Genomic DNA, 14,018 nt, shown 5'->3' with positions numbered 1-14,018 from the left:
ATAGGTAATAAAATTCTATTGTATGCATAAAAAGAAAGAATAGACAGTGATTGACTTAGGAAATTGTTTTTTTGAAAAAAGCATCTAAGCTGTACTAATAAATCAAAAATGTTAATAAAATTTCTTTATTTACAATAAGAGGCTTTTTTAAGTACAATAAATGAATGATTAAGTACATAGATATAATTTCTATAACGCAAACATGCACTTGCAAAACCCGACCGTAATGAAAATTATTATTTATAAATGAACACAAGTACAGTATAATACGTATAACAAATTCTTTAAGTACATATACGAACTATGTGCAATGGAAATATGGATTAAAACAAAACTCACTTAAAAGTACAATTATCTAGTTGGTGTTAATGGAATTATTAAAGCTATCATGTGAACACAAATTAAACTGAGGAAGTGAGGATACTAAACCTTTACTTAAGTAATATATTCTAGGTCAGGACAGCTTTAAACTGATAAAACTTAATTTGCATGTTGCAATAAAATACAGTTTAACATTAGTGCAGTAGAAGGTTCTAGTTTGGCACCATTTTAGGGTTCGTCTGTATCACGACATTGGTATGCTGATTTCATCTCAAAAAATGACGTCACAGCAACTGAAAAATAACATTATTTTGTACATTCTGTTATGTATATCGTTAAATTCAGTTTTTATACTTCCACATGAAAATGTGGTCGTATATTGCCGTCGCCCCTGTCCATCGGTCAACATTTGTGGGCACAATTATAGAGACTACAATTTTCATCTGATTTTGATGAAACTCGGTGTGACCCATTGGAAGTGATAAGATCTCGGTCAAGTTTGAATTTGACGATTTGTCGATTTTATAACCAAATCTGTCTTGAACAGTTTTTATACTCAAACTTTCTTAACACTTTTAATTATATCCAATCAATTTAGCAAGTTTCATTGCAGAAACATCAGAGAACATCTTTCCCCCTTTTTTGAAAGCTTTTCCCCCTGTATTTTATTCCTCCCTATTTTCTCACTTTCTTTTTTTTTTCTTTTTTTTCCTTTTTTTGTTTTTTTTTTTCAGATCTTCTAGTTTTCCAACAGTTATTAAATAATCTAACCAAACCAAGCCAAGCCAAGCCAACGACTACCATTCGACTACCAATCAACAAGAAATACCATGATCAGAACGAGTTTGGAAGAATGAAGGAGATCGAGTAACTCACGCCACACCCATCCAAGGCCGAGTCTCATCGCCATGTCATTCGACCCGACCAGATCTAACAACCAAACCAACAACACAGGATCATCCAATCCAACTACCAACTACTACGACTACCAACAACTACCTAGTTTGCGATATCAGCATCCGCTGGAAGCGAACGTTAACTTGTCATCTACCTACCTACCTTTGTCGATGAACGAATTTGAGCTATTACTCTGACAAAATGGGTTTGTGGGCACTATGGAAACTACATGGTGTGAGCATTAGAATTGATAAGATCCCGGTCGAGTTATAATTTGACTACTTTTCGATAAACAGATTTTTAATTATTACCCTTGACTTAGTAGTCGAAATTTGCTTGTGAGCACAACAGAAACCTCAATTTTCAATGGATTTTGATGAAACTTGTTGCGAGTATTGGAATCGATAAGATCTCGTTCAAGTTCGAATTTTACGAATTTTGAATTTTGAATTATTGCCCTTGACTTAAAACAATGAGAATTCGCATGAAAATTTGTTTTGTGGGCATTATGGAAACTGCAGGTTTGAATAGACTTGATGAAACATGGTGTGAGCATTGGAATTGATAAAATTTCGGTCAAGTTCGAATTTGACGATTTTTCGACGAACTGATTTTGAGTTATTGCTCTTGTTGGCACGATAGAAGCTACAATTTTCAACTGATGTTGATGAAACTTGGTGTTAGCATTTAAATTTGTTTGTTCGTAAGACTAGAATTTTTTTCATCTGATTAAAGTGATCATATATATTGATGAGATCCTGGACATTAGTTCGAATGTGAGGATTTTTGTTGTTGTACGGTTAAACGAATAAGTTGTTGCCCTTGAATAAGCCAAGTTGCATCAAAACACATACAATTTTGTGTGATCAGATGTATATATTTGATATATTAGAAAAGTTTGCATTTGACTGAAAGTTTTTGAATTATTGCCCGTGACTTAAAGACAACTGTCCAGTAATTGTTTTGGAAATTGAACAAATCAGAAACCGTTCGAATATTCAGAAACAAATGAAGTCGACTTACTCCATTCTGTGTCATAAGCTACGGGACAAATCATCATATATGTTCTTGACGGATAGAAAAATACCACAGATCCCTGAAACGAAATATAATAGAGTTTTACGTCCTGCTGCTCTGTAATTAGTTATCTGCACTATTCTAATAATTGAGTTAATCTAGTTATACCTGCACACAACAGCAATGGAAGACAGGAAATGAAACGAAATGAAATGAAGTTGTACGTCCTACTCTTATGCACCTTGTGGGCTAATGAAGACGGGCAACGCCATGCGGGGTGCAATGAGGCACATTTTGCCAGGACAGCGGCATTAGCCTGCTCTTTTTCGATTTCCAACTGTCGATGGATCTTTAACGTGCACAGCCTGTAGCACACGGGGCCTCGGTTTATTGTCCCATCCGAACGACTAGACGCTTTTTCCATGTCAGCCCCTCTTTACCTGCATCACTGACAGGGGGAAATCCGAAGGTATTATCTCGACCTATGCCGGAATTGAACCCTGGACCTTCAGGTTAGCGAGCAGACGTCTAAATCACTGAGCCACCGCGGCTCCTAATGGAAGACAGAAGTCTTGAGTTTAGTGACTATCGGCCCACTTAACATTGTCGCTCGGGTTCCGTGTCCTGTTTTGTCGCGCAATTATAAGTTTTAGTAATCTTATTAGCAACAAAAGTGATGGGGACCGGTCCCGGTGTCCCCATCGCGATCTGCACCCGTGGGTCCTCAAGTTCCATTCCAACACTAATGAACTGTGAATGCAATAGCTACTTATTATGCAACCTAAGCCCTTTGCGCTAGAGGCGTATGTAAACTTAGTTTTAGTGATATTTCAATACCCAAAAGACGCGTGTGAAAATCGGAATGGTGCAAATCGATGATATCAATGTCCCCGATACTCTTCACAAGTTCAGATAATCTCTTTTCAAATCCTGTCGTTCCTTCCACGAGACCCAAAATTAACAAATTAGGCTACCTACTCGAACTGGGGTGGCTCGAACTCTGTTGTATGGAAAAACTATTTCACCTCCAAGCTCAATATTACGTAACTGAAATTAGAATAGAATAGAACTGTTCTTGAGACTAAATATTACCTTTATTATTTTGAAATATTTGTTTTTCGTAATTCAATTGCAGGCGATAGATCAGAAAGGATAACATTAATAAAGTACAAACAAAACGTTTTACTCACAAAAGCAAACATTGAGGATGTATGTCCTGTAAGACGAGCAGCCTGAAACATCAAAATATCAATTACACTAAAAATTAACATTAATAAAAAAAAAAAATTCTAGAGAATTACTTCCCTTAAAGTAAAACATATATAAAACGTTACTAATTAATCATAAAAAAATCACAACAAATCGTTAACAACTCAAATTGCTCTGGTTTAATTTGATTAGCAGATCTCTTTCATAATTTTTGATTTTATCTGATGCTAAGATACATCGGATCACAAAAGAGTTATTTTTACTTGTAAGTTGTGCGCCCAAAATCAAGGTGATATTTCTCTATTTGAGAAGGTATAACAACATTGTGAGTAAATATTCCATCTAACGAATAATTTGGTTAGCTCCGAATGTAAAAATTCTTACCGTATTTGTAACGTCATGAATATCGTAGAATAAACCTTCTAAACCTATATTTCTAACCTGAAAGCAACACAATAAACGGTGTTTACGCCCGCACTTTTCAGTTGAAGGGAAACAGTGCATATTTATTTCAAATTTTTCAGTCTGGTCTTTTACGATTTTCTGTCGTCGTGGACTCTTTAGTATACACATTTGGTGGCCCATTTTGTTGTGTGAAAAACATGAACAAGTTTCCTATTAGAACAACCCCTTCTCCTACTGAGATCCTCACTTCAGTAAAAAAGAAAAGAAAAGGGGTGCTGCTAATTCAGACCAGACAGGTTTACTGTCATTGATGGATGGTCCACACAGCTTACAATGTTTATTTTGTGTGTCGGAAACAAACTTACATCCAATAGACCCTTTTTGTAGGGCGCTGTAGAAACGAATGGTAAATTTTCCAAGCTCTGTTTCAATTCTTTCAGCCATTTCTTCCTAGCTTTGTCTTGTGGCAACGTCCTACAAAACAAAAATATCCTTTATAATGTCACAAAGAAATTTAAAGTATCTTAGCCTCTGATGGAAATCACATTGATTATCAAAATCCAGAATCCCAACGTTTCCCGTCGTTTATATGCACACAGACTCGTATATTAAAAGTAGGCCATATTTCTAAATAAAATTATGCTGGCGTTTCCCCCTTTGGTCAATTCATATGTTTTGGAATTTCAACTCATGCAGAGAATCTTTACGCCAAATGATGAAGGGGCACACGAATATTTAAAAGTTATATTCCTCGGCGGAATGTTACTCAATGATATCAGTATCAAGGTCAATTGGTTTTCGAAATATCGATTGCCTAACAAAAACGCCGAGAATTTAAAAATTGTCGAAGACATCAGCGAATTTGGGCGAATTTTTTCAGCGATTTTAATATTCGCCACGATCGGACGATAAATTACGCTCATCTGCCACCAGCATTACACAGTTTCCAAAACAGGGAATAAATGTCAATGCATGGACAAAGACACTTACACATATGAAGATTCACTGAAAAAATTTCCACCATACGCCACGTTCTTCATCTGAAAATTATCAAATTGCAGAGTGAATTTTTGGACACTGGTCAGGTCAAATGATCTCATCGAAGTTGTCGACAAATTGAACGCCTCATAGAAACTGTGATAAACTGGATGGTTGTAAATCAGATTGCAACATATTGCTAGCAGACGTTCGATTAATCTGATGCTCTCAAATTCTGTGTGCCGCTAGGTCGATCTGACTGCCCTAGCCATCCGAGGTAAAACTATTATTGTAGACTAATCAGACAATGATTCTGAAAAGTGTAACATGTATCCGGAATTCATTTTGATTAACACCTCATTTAGATATCGAAGACGAGCATGATGATTAAGTATGCAATAATTCGCTGTCGCATGACAAATCACCATACAGCGAGGTAAATTGTTTCTCAATATCGCTTTCACAGGACAAGAAAAAGTAAAACATGGCCAAATAGTTTAATATAAGAGACATTTTGATTTTAGAATCGCTGTCACTTACAGAAACATGATCATGTAGTTTATAATAAGAAAATTTGATGTGACAATACAAAGAAAACTTACCAATTTGTAGCCAATATGTCGAACTGCCTCGGCGGTATCATAGTCAAAGACGTCATAAAACTGTAGAATTCGAGGTTTAAAATTCAGAATTTCCATTTTGACGTATATGAACATCTTGCCTTCCATCTTTTGGTAGGTACAGTAATACTTCTTGGCTATATGGGCTGGCTAAAAAAAAGATTTACGTCATATAAAAGGACATTTGTCTTGAAAAGTGGAGAATAGAGTTTAATCTTAAAGGCTATTTCGTCGGACCTGTTTTTACATAAGACAGGAGTCAGGAGGTAATTGTTTGTGTATGGAAGGGGTGGTAATGAGACGCTTTGTAGTTTAACATAAAATCTCTGGACAATTATGATGATTTTCCGACATGAAAAAGGTAGCAGAGATAACCTAGGAGAAAATCACGAAAAAGTAAGGTGGAAAGGGGGGTAATACAATTGATCAAGGATCCGGAAAGAGGTGACAAATAGATAAAGGTTGGAAACCTCCGGCATAAGATGTCATCTCGTGAACATTTCCCATTGTTTTGTATCTATGTCTACAAAAGGATGGTGCGAAAGCAAGCAGTTCAGTGGCCCTAGCATGTTTTAGGAGAATACTTTCTTAAATGGTTAAAGTCTGCTTATCCTCGTATGTTTATCGTACCTTTTTCAAGTCTCCTTTACACAGGGCCTCGTATTTTCTTCTAGTTTTGTCAACTGGTAGGACTCTCTTCATAGGAGGCTGGGGATTATCAGTTGGTATTCGTTCAAAATATTTCACATTGGCTTGAGCTAGTTTACTATCAGGCTCTGAAAACAATATGAAAAAATTGGTATATTATAATGAAAATAATAAGGTAAAACTGGAGGGTGTGTGTCAGTTTCATAAACACAAGGCTTGTGGATAAATATTTCTCCTAATGTTCAATGATATATGAAATTTTGTAAATCAATGTAAATCAGCATGGTGATAGGCTTTTATTATGAAACACCATGATCTGTGTTTTTTGAATAATACACTTTATACAAAACCCTAGCCTACTTACCTATTTTTAAAACCATATGTGCAGCAAATAACGCATCTCTGTGTTGCCCTAGCTGAAGCAAGAAAGGCATATATTTCAAATTCTTTCGTGTACAATGTAAGCTTTATATTTCAAAAAGGGTAGAGTAAATTGTTGTGCACAAACTGTCTGGATACAGCCGTTTCAATGTTAGCTTGCAAAGCCATTAAGACTCCATTTCAGCTATTACCTTGCCAAAAACCTCTGTCCAATTTATCTTTTTCTGAAAGGTATTATAAACCTTTTTACATCCCTTTAAGCAGAATATGTAGTCAAGCAATTCCGACTTACCTGATTATAAGAGGACGCCAAAATCGAGAAGAGATTCTTCATGCTGAAACCATAAGTCTCTGTGGGTATGTCATAAGTACTAAACATGCTAGTTAGATATTTGGCCCAGGTAGCAGCGTAGAAGAAATCTTCTCTATGGAAAGCTATTTTGACTGGAAAATTAAGAATAGATTATAAAGTGGTGTCGTTTTCTACCCTGGGATTTTGAATGATTTTATGTAAATTTAAACGGTTTGAGTTTCAATCAAAAAAAAAAAAATCTTAGCTTGGTTCTAAAGAAAAGTACAACTTCGATTCTAAAACAAGTTGATGACGTCATTTGCGAAAAGAAAAAACTGTTGCATTTATAGAAGACATCATGCAAGGATGGAATACAAAATTTATCAAAAGGGTGGAAATCTATTGCGTTTAATCTGATGAAAAACCCTTAATGTAAGCATGGCCAAACTCGAGGATGTAAAAGGTTTCAATAACTTACCTATCTCAAAGATATCTCTTGGTGACAAGGGGTCTAGTGAGGTATGGTTTCCGATCTTACCAGCAAACAAATCTTCAGCCCGAATATTGTGGACGTGTTTCAGTATAACCAAGTCATACGCTACGTTTTCGTAATGCTCCTTTGATGGCAAAGAAGTTTTAAGATTCAACAGAGTTTTGGTTAACTCGGGCATATTCCCTGGAATAAAATGTATGATAGAAATGGAGTTTTAACTCTTACTTTTATGCGCCCTTTTAGGGTATTTAAGATGGGCATGCAGTAGGTCATGAGAGACATTGTGCTAGGGGTGAGACATTCATTAGCTCATTAGCTTCACCTTTTCCCAAAAACTATTATTATGGACATATGACTTGTGATAAGATGATAGACCAAACCGTGCCTCTATCCGTTCAAACCCAGCCCCATTCAACAAGATAACACCCAACTAACAATTTTTACTTTGTTTACGTTTGCATCTTATGTATTGCATACTATTGGCTATAAACTCTACTCATAAAGATGGCATTCTTAAGCGTCCATCCATTACCAAATACACTCCACTTTCATTTCTGAAATCATCCACTTTTGAACAAGACAGACCCCACAGTCAGCTCAATGACATGGTTTACTTTTAATCAGACCATCCATAATCTGTTATCATTTGGTCATTCTGGTCATTAGATGGCAAAACACACTCCTCTCGTCCATCTACGCCCCACCCTGTACAAGACATCACCTCACCCAATTCCACACTTTAACCGAACTTACATTTTTTACATGGTTCACTTTTAAACAGAACATCCATGGCGTCTGACCATTGGTTCATTCTGCTCATAAGATGGTATACATTAATTGGGTGTTTGATGTAGTGCTTGAATTTTGAATTTAGCATTCGGTGAACTCGTTTAGCATCTTCTAATAACCTGATAATATACATAGAAATTATTTAATTATTTAGTTGTTCTAAATGCATGTCCTATTCTAAAGTTGACTTAGTTACATAATGTATTCATATTCAAAATAATAATTAACATATAATGTCTCCATGTGAATGAATCAAAATTCATTACATTAAATTTAAAATTACTTTTTACAGGAGGCAACTTGCATAAAACTTAAATATTACCCCTGTATCCAAGCAAATACAGCATGAATATAAATAATAGAAAATATAAATGAATTGGAGCTTTACGATTTCCAATACTTGAAATTTCTTATAATGGAGGAGACTGATTTGCATAATATCAATTGATGTTCTCATGCATAGTGAAATAGTTTTCTACGTATAATTTATATATAAGATACCTTTTAAACCACGCAAATACTATTTGCTGTCTTTCACAGAATGAATGAATTAATTTAGCGGATGAAAAAAGCGGATTGAAAAAGAAACGAAGGAAGGATAATGAATGAATAGCTTACTCTTTATTTTTCATAATTTCTTGCACATGAACGGGTTCCTCTTCATTGTGTAGAAATCTTTCCGATTCGTCTTCATGTAATCCATGATGGAAATATTCCTGGCGCATAAAAGTCGTAAAAATTGATATAAGTTCCTCTTCCATAAAGAACAATTTCTCTAAATTCGTCTGAGTCGTCAACGTAAAATGATACTTTTGCGCATTTACAGGCACCCCGCCAGAAATTGGCGGCACAAACCCAAAAAGGAACAGAATTATGCTCATTTTCCGTTCCATTTTGAAGATTTCGGCTAAAATCTTGAAATTTTCTTAATGTGTGGTGTTGGCCGGAAGTGACGAAACGTGCAACACGTTCTATATCGAAGGCTATAACGTGTATTCAATAGGGCGCCATCTGGTACGAATAAGACCCTTACCGTTAAATCGATGAGGGTTATTATTAGTTACATTTATTCTAACTTTTGAGTTCATATTAAAAGCTTAATATGCAGGCCTAGATTTTACATGTATTGAATAGAAAGTAGAAAAGTAAAGGGAACTTTCGTAGTCCGTTTTGTTGATTGGACAATCACAAAGCTCATACTGTTCTTCAGCTCAATAAATGAATTATTTGGACTTGAACCCAAAAGTACGATCACTACAATGTCTACTTTCGGTTTGTATCGATTACCATAGTTACAGGTGCGAACGACATGTGCTAAACTGTACAAATCGATACGTAATTTTAGGTGTAAAATCAACAGTTAACGGCGAGTTAAAGACAACACGAGATACTTGTGTCTAATGTAAAACATCATGCTCCGGTTAAAAAAAAATTGGCTTTTTTATTTATATCCAAATAAAATTCATAAAACTGGAATTACTCCCTCTATTGATATTAATGTCGAAAAAAAATTTCTTTTCATAATATGATTATAATTTATCTTAATATTTGTCATTGCGAGAGAGAATTAAGCTAGCGTCCCTCATTGTGCACTGCATAGCATAAGCCCATACTCAGTAGGTAAGTCAAGTAAATAAGAGTCGGATGTAATTTCCATTTCAATTGGCACCGAGGATCAGTAAGCAACAAGCTTTACTATAGTCAAAATATTCTGAATAGTGTAGCTTATACCGCACAGTTTCTGATGATATTTAACTTATCGCATATTGCATGGCTGTACCCTTCGTCATTGATCCAATAAGGTGAAAAAAATAGGCCTTTATATGGATAAATTAACTTATATATTGAATATTATATAATAATTTCATTACGTCATTAATTCTTTACTGTAAAGTATTCTTTTGCTAGAATAATAAAACGAAATCTTTAAGAATATCCGTGAATTCGAATTAATCCACGGTCAAATCAATATAGAACCAAATTCTGCCTTCTTTGAATTAGAGACAAAATTCGCGTATACAATATTTCAGGCAGATTCGAGTGCATCAAGTGGACTATTCCAATATATAATGAGATTGTCTGACACGTACTTCTGTAACAACCGCCATTGTTGATGTTGACGACAAGAGAGAAGTAACAGGCATGCTGATTGCAGACTTTTGAAGATACCAAAAAATTTGCATTCTGCCCAAGAACTTCCCGCCTGTAGACAATCATGACAAGTGAACACCAAAAGCAATCAGGTTACAATAATGGTCTGATCTCAATTTTGAAAGAGGCAAGTTAAATTTGTTTATTTGTCTATGGCCCCATGATCAAATCACGTCACCATTTGCCACGTGTCGTACTCTTTTTGTAAGAGGCAGACTCTTGACAAAAACGGAGAGCCAAGTCATTTGGTTGGTGGGAGAGGGTTTTTCGTCTGCATTTCCCTTATTACATCGTTGAGCAGTATCACAAATTTTTGTTTGCCTTTAAATAAAAAAAAAATATATAACAAAAAAAAACAAGGATATCTATTATAGTATGGTATTGGGTTTTTTGTTATATGCATGTGCTTCTAACTGTTCAAAATTATCTGAATAAAAAGGGAGTTAATTGTGTGTAGTACTTTAAAGTTATCTCTCTTTGATCTGGATCCATGCAGTCCTTCAATTATGATAAGTATAAGATAATTTATTAGTAAAGTTCTTGTATTGTTTCTATTCTAGTTTACCCGTAGTGTGGATAAATTGAATCAAACAGTTTTGTTCCCGATGAGACTCCAAGATATGGACATCAACTCAGTAACTAATAGCAACAACGAAATGGTGGAGGTCTTCAAGCATTGCTTTAACGACACAAAAATTGATAAAGGTTTGAATACTTTCTGACCAACTATTAACTAGGTGACGTTACTAATTCTGTTATAAGTTCTCTATCAGATCTCGCCTGTTAAAAGAATAGTGGAGTGTTATGTGACAACACATTGCCAATCGAATGTTTGATTTTACATCATAGGGTATTTTGGCAGTTATATCCAAGTGTGGACAATAATTTACTTTCAAAATAAGTATCAGAGGCTGGAATAGAAGCCGTTGACCATAGTCTGAAGACATTGTAGGCGGAAGCAAAATCAGGCTTTAGGACGAGTACACAGAATTTAAAAAAACTTGAATGAAGACTTGAGAGCTGGTCAAATCAAATTCTTGTTCATGTTCTTTTTCAGATCCAAATCTGTACGAATTATACATGTTGCTTGGTGACACCAGAACTGAACTTATCACCGGAAGTGACGCAGATGATGGTCGTAAAAGCACTTTATTCCACAAAGATTTGCGACGAATCATGGACACAGTGAAGCAATTAACAGACTTGTCGGAAATAGTTCGATTAAATTATGAAACGTCACTCATGCCTCCACGAAACGGCTGATTGCAAAATTTGACGTCTTATTTGTCGACATGCATTTGGAATTTTGTGCAAATTTAGAAAATTTGCTTTACTGTTGAGACAATTGTCTAGATTGTTGGTTGATGCTGTAACAGTATCGCATCTTTCAAATTATCAAACAATAATGTTAAAATGTAATTATTCAAGCAAAAAGACTTTTTCTTCCTCGGTATGTCAGTGTCGTCGTGGCGAAGTGACTTCATGAGTTCAGAACTTTCTCGTTGACCTAGCAACCTTGATTGAATCCATGCATCTAGATAGGTACCAAACGGCCTAAGTTACGCTTATCGCTCTGAAACATTTCACGGTAGAAATGGCGACCGTCATCACCGGTACTATGTCAATATTGTCACGTAATCACCAGGTCCCCACCCCGGAAATATTTAGTTGACACCTTAGGAGGTTTCGGTCTGATCCTAATTTTATTTCAGTTTCCTCCTCTGATTCAGATCGGAGGAGCTGACATGACAAATGACAAACTGCAAGGCTATTGTGGTATGGATGTGTTCATGTAAGATCAATGCAATTGGTAAATATAATAGAGAAATAGAGATGGTTGCCGCAAATTTTCCCTCATATTTTTTCTCTCTATCTATCGAAACAGTCCAGTTCATTCCATTGATTCAATAATAATACAGCTTTGCTAAAATAGAATGTAAATCTCCAGTTTAAAATATAGGACGCTTTAATACAAATTATTTCTTCTATCTACATCTAGATAGCCTTAACTTTCGCATGTTTTGTAATATATGGTAAGTTATAACACGAGCGAGATCAAATCCAATACGACCATTATATATAGTATAGCGCAGTAGATTTTGCTTTCATATTGAGTTGTAGGTCTACAGAGCCCTTTGAAGGTAAAAGTATTTATCTCGCAATTTTCATGTATAAATAATTTTAGATGTAAGCGTCGGATTTGCTATGAGTATATGAGATGGGCTGTCATATTAAAAAAAGTACCTCTTTGAACTTGGTATCGAACTTACAAGATATTTTTTATTAGAGTTGAAGGAATGTTTCGGTTATTGACATACAAGTCATACTTGTTTCAACACGGCCGTGTGTATAATGTGTGGTATAACAAAACATCTACGCATGCTGTATTTCAAGGGCGTCACGTTCAAGTGATTCTATTATACCTACTTTGAACGTTAAGAGTACTGAATGAAATTCGGTTATATGGATTTCTTAATGTTAGAATGAACTTAAATTCTGAAAAGAAGAGTATTCATGTATATCCCTGTATATTCTGTTAAATCCATAAAATTAAGTAATCCATAGAACATAGTAATCATTGAAAAACGCTTTAACTTTTTGTATTCGAATTATAAAGGAAATTCTGTCGTACCGACTATGTCCAATGATGATTATATATATTGTACTCTTATTGGCCAAGTTTTAGAATTTTTATTTTACGTTCATTCTTAAAAGAATACTCCTTTAAAATGCTGATAGGATTAAACATTTTTTTCTTCATATCAGTTTGTAAGAGTAAATTTATGACCAGGCAAATATGTCGAATCTTATTGAAATTAGATACATTTGTACTGTATTTTAAAATGATTGTAAAAGGTTTTCTGAACTTTTTATGTGTATAGGAGAGACTGATGAATTTGCACCTTTTCAATCGTCTGTCAGTTATATGTAGTTCTTGGATTAAAACTACAACTATGTGTTATTTGATTTCACCATCGCAAAGGTCTCAAAGTCCTACATATATCATATTATTATGTATTATTAAGTTGTAAAAGAATATGTGATATATATTTATACACTGGGCTTTAGTCATAATCCCCTCCCCTTTACTGTGGTATACCTCACATGTAGAAGCATAGCTGTGTGTTCTCTCAGAAGTGACTGGATTGCCGAGGCGACAAGCCCAATTACATACTGGCTTAAGGTGTACTGGATGAAAAAGGTAATTATTACATTCAACATATATTAGAGTAGTACTGTTATGTCAAACTAGATTCAAGGCATAGGTTCAATAGTTTAAGGCTTAGGAGTGTCCTGGTGGATAAAAGCCTGAATGTTTACTTTCTATTTACTTATCGATATATGTTATCTTGTATAATATAAGTAATTGAAGCTGTTTATCATGACCTCAGAAAGTGGATATAGGTTCACAAGGCATTATTTGTTTTAGCTCATAGGTATAGGGGGTGGTTGGGAGGATTGATACAACACCCACTGCCCACAAGCAAAGATGTTTCTTATTGTGATCGACACGAGTTCATGCAAAGTTCTAATATGATTATATGGGTTTCGTGAACTAAGAGGTAGTTACATATAATAGTATAACCTACAATCTCAATTACAATTTATCTCTGATATTATTCTTTAAACCCAACATAGAGAATTATGACACCCCCCTCGCAGTCGATATCGATATTCCACTATACGTAATTGTTCTCAAGAAACGAGTCCTAAACGTACATAGTACTGGGTTGAAAACTTGTTAGCTTTCAATGGAGACAAAATATCAGAAAAATAGAAACGTAATGTTATCTCATTTTGATTAGATTGCATAGAA

The 14,018-nt window shown here is 35.0% G+C and overlaps 1 protein-coding gene across 1 annotated transcript; it reads right to left on the bottom strand.

The window, feature by feature from the left end:
- Positions 1-106: 106 nt before the first annotated feature.
- LOTGIDRAFT_237427 (hypothetical protein) lies at positions 107-8,977 on the bottom strand. Its single transcript, XM_009046790.1, has 14 exons — positions 8,669-8,977; positions 8,015-8,169; positions 7,247-7,444; positions 6,769-6,920; positions 6,460-6,511; positions 6,078-6,223; positions 5,430-5,597; positions 4,840-4,889; positions 4,215-4,323; positions 3,829-3,885; positions 3,426-3,467; positions 3,214-3,282; positions 2,242-2,314; positions 107-614 (listed from the first exon to the last, which is right to left on the bottom strand). Exons 1-14 carry the CDS (start codon positions 8,941-8,943, stop codon positions 550-552), a joined length of 1,611 nt encoding a protein of 536 aa, XP_009045038.1. The 5' UTR covers positions 8,944-8,977; the 3' UTR covers positions 107-549.
- Positions 8,978-14,018: the final 5,041 nt, after the last annotated feature.

This window comes from Lottia gigantea (genome assembly GCF_000327385.1).
Source record: "Lottia gigantea unplaced genomic scaffold LOTGIsca_107, whole genome shotgun sequence".
NCBI classification, from domain to species: domain Eukaryota; kingdom Metazoa; phylum Mollusca; class Gastropoda; family Lottiidae; genus Lottia; species Lottia gigantea.
This window is presented reverse-complemented; position numbering and strand designations above follow the sequence as displayed.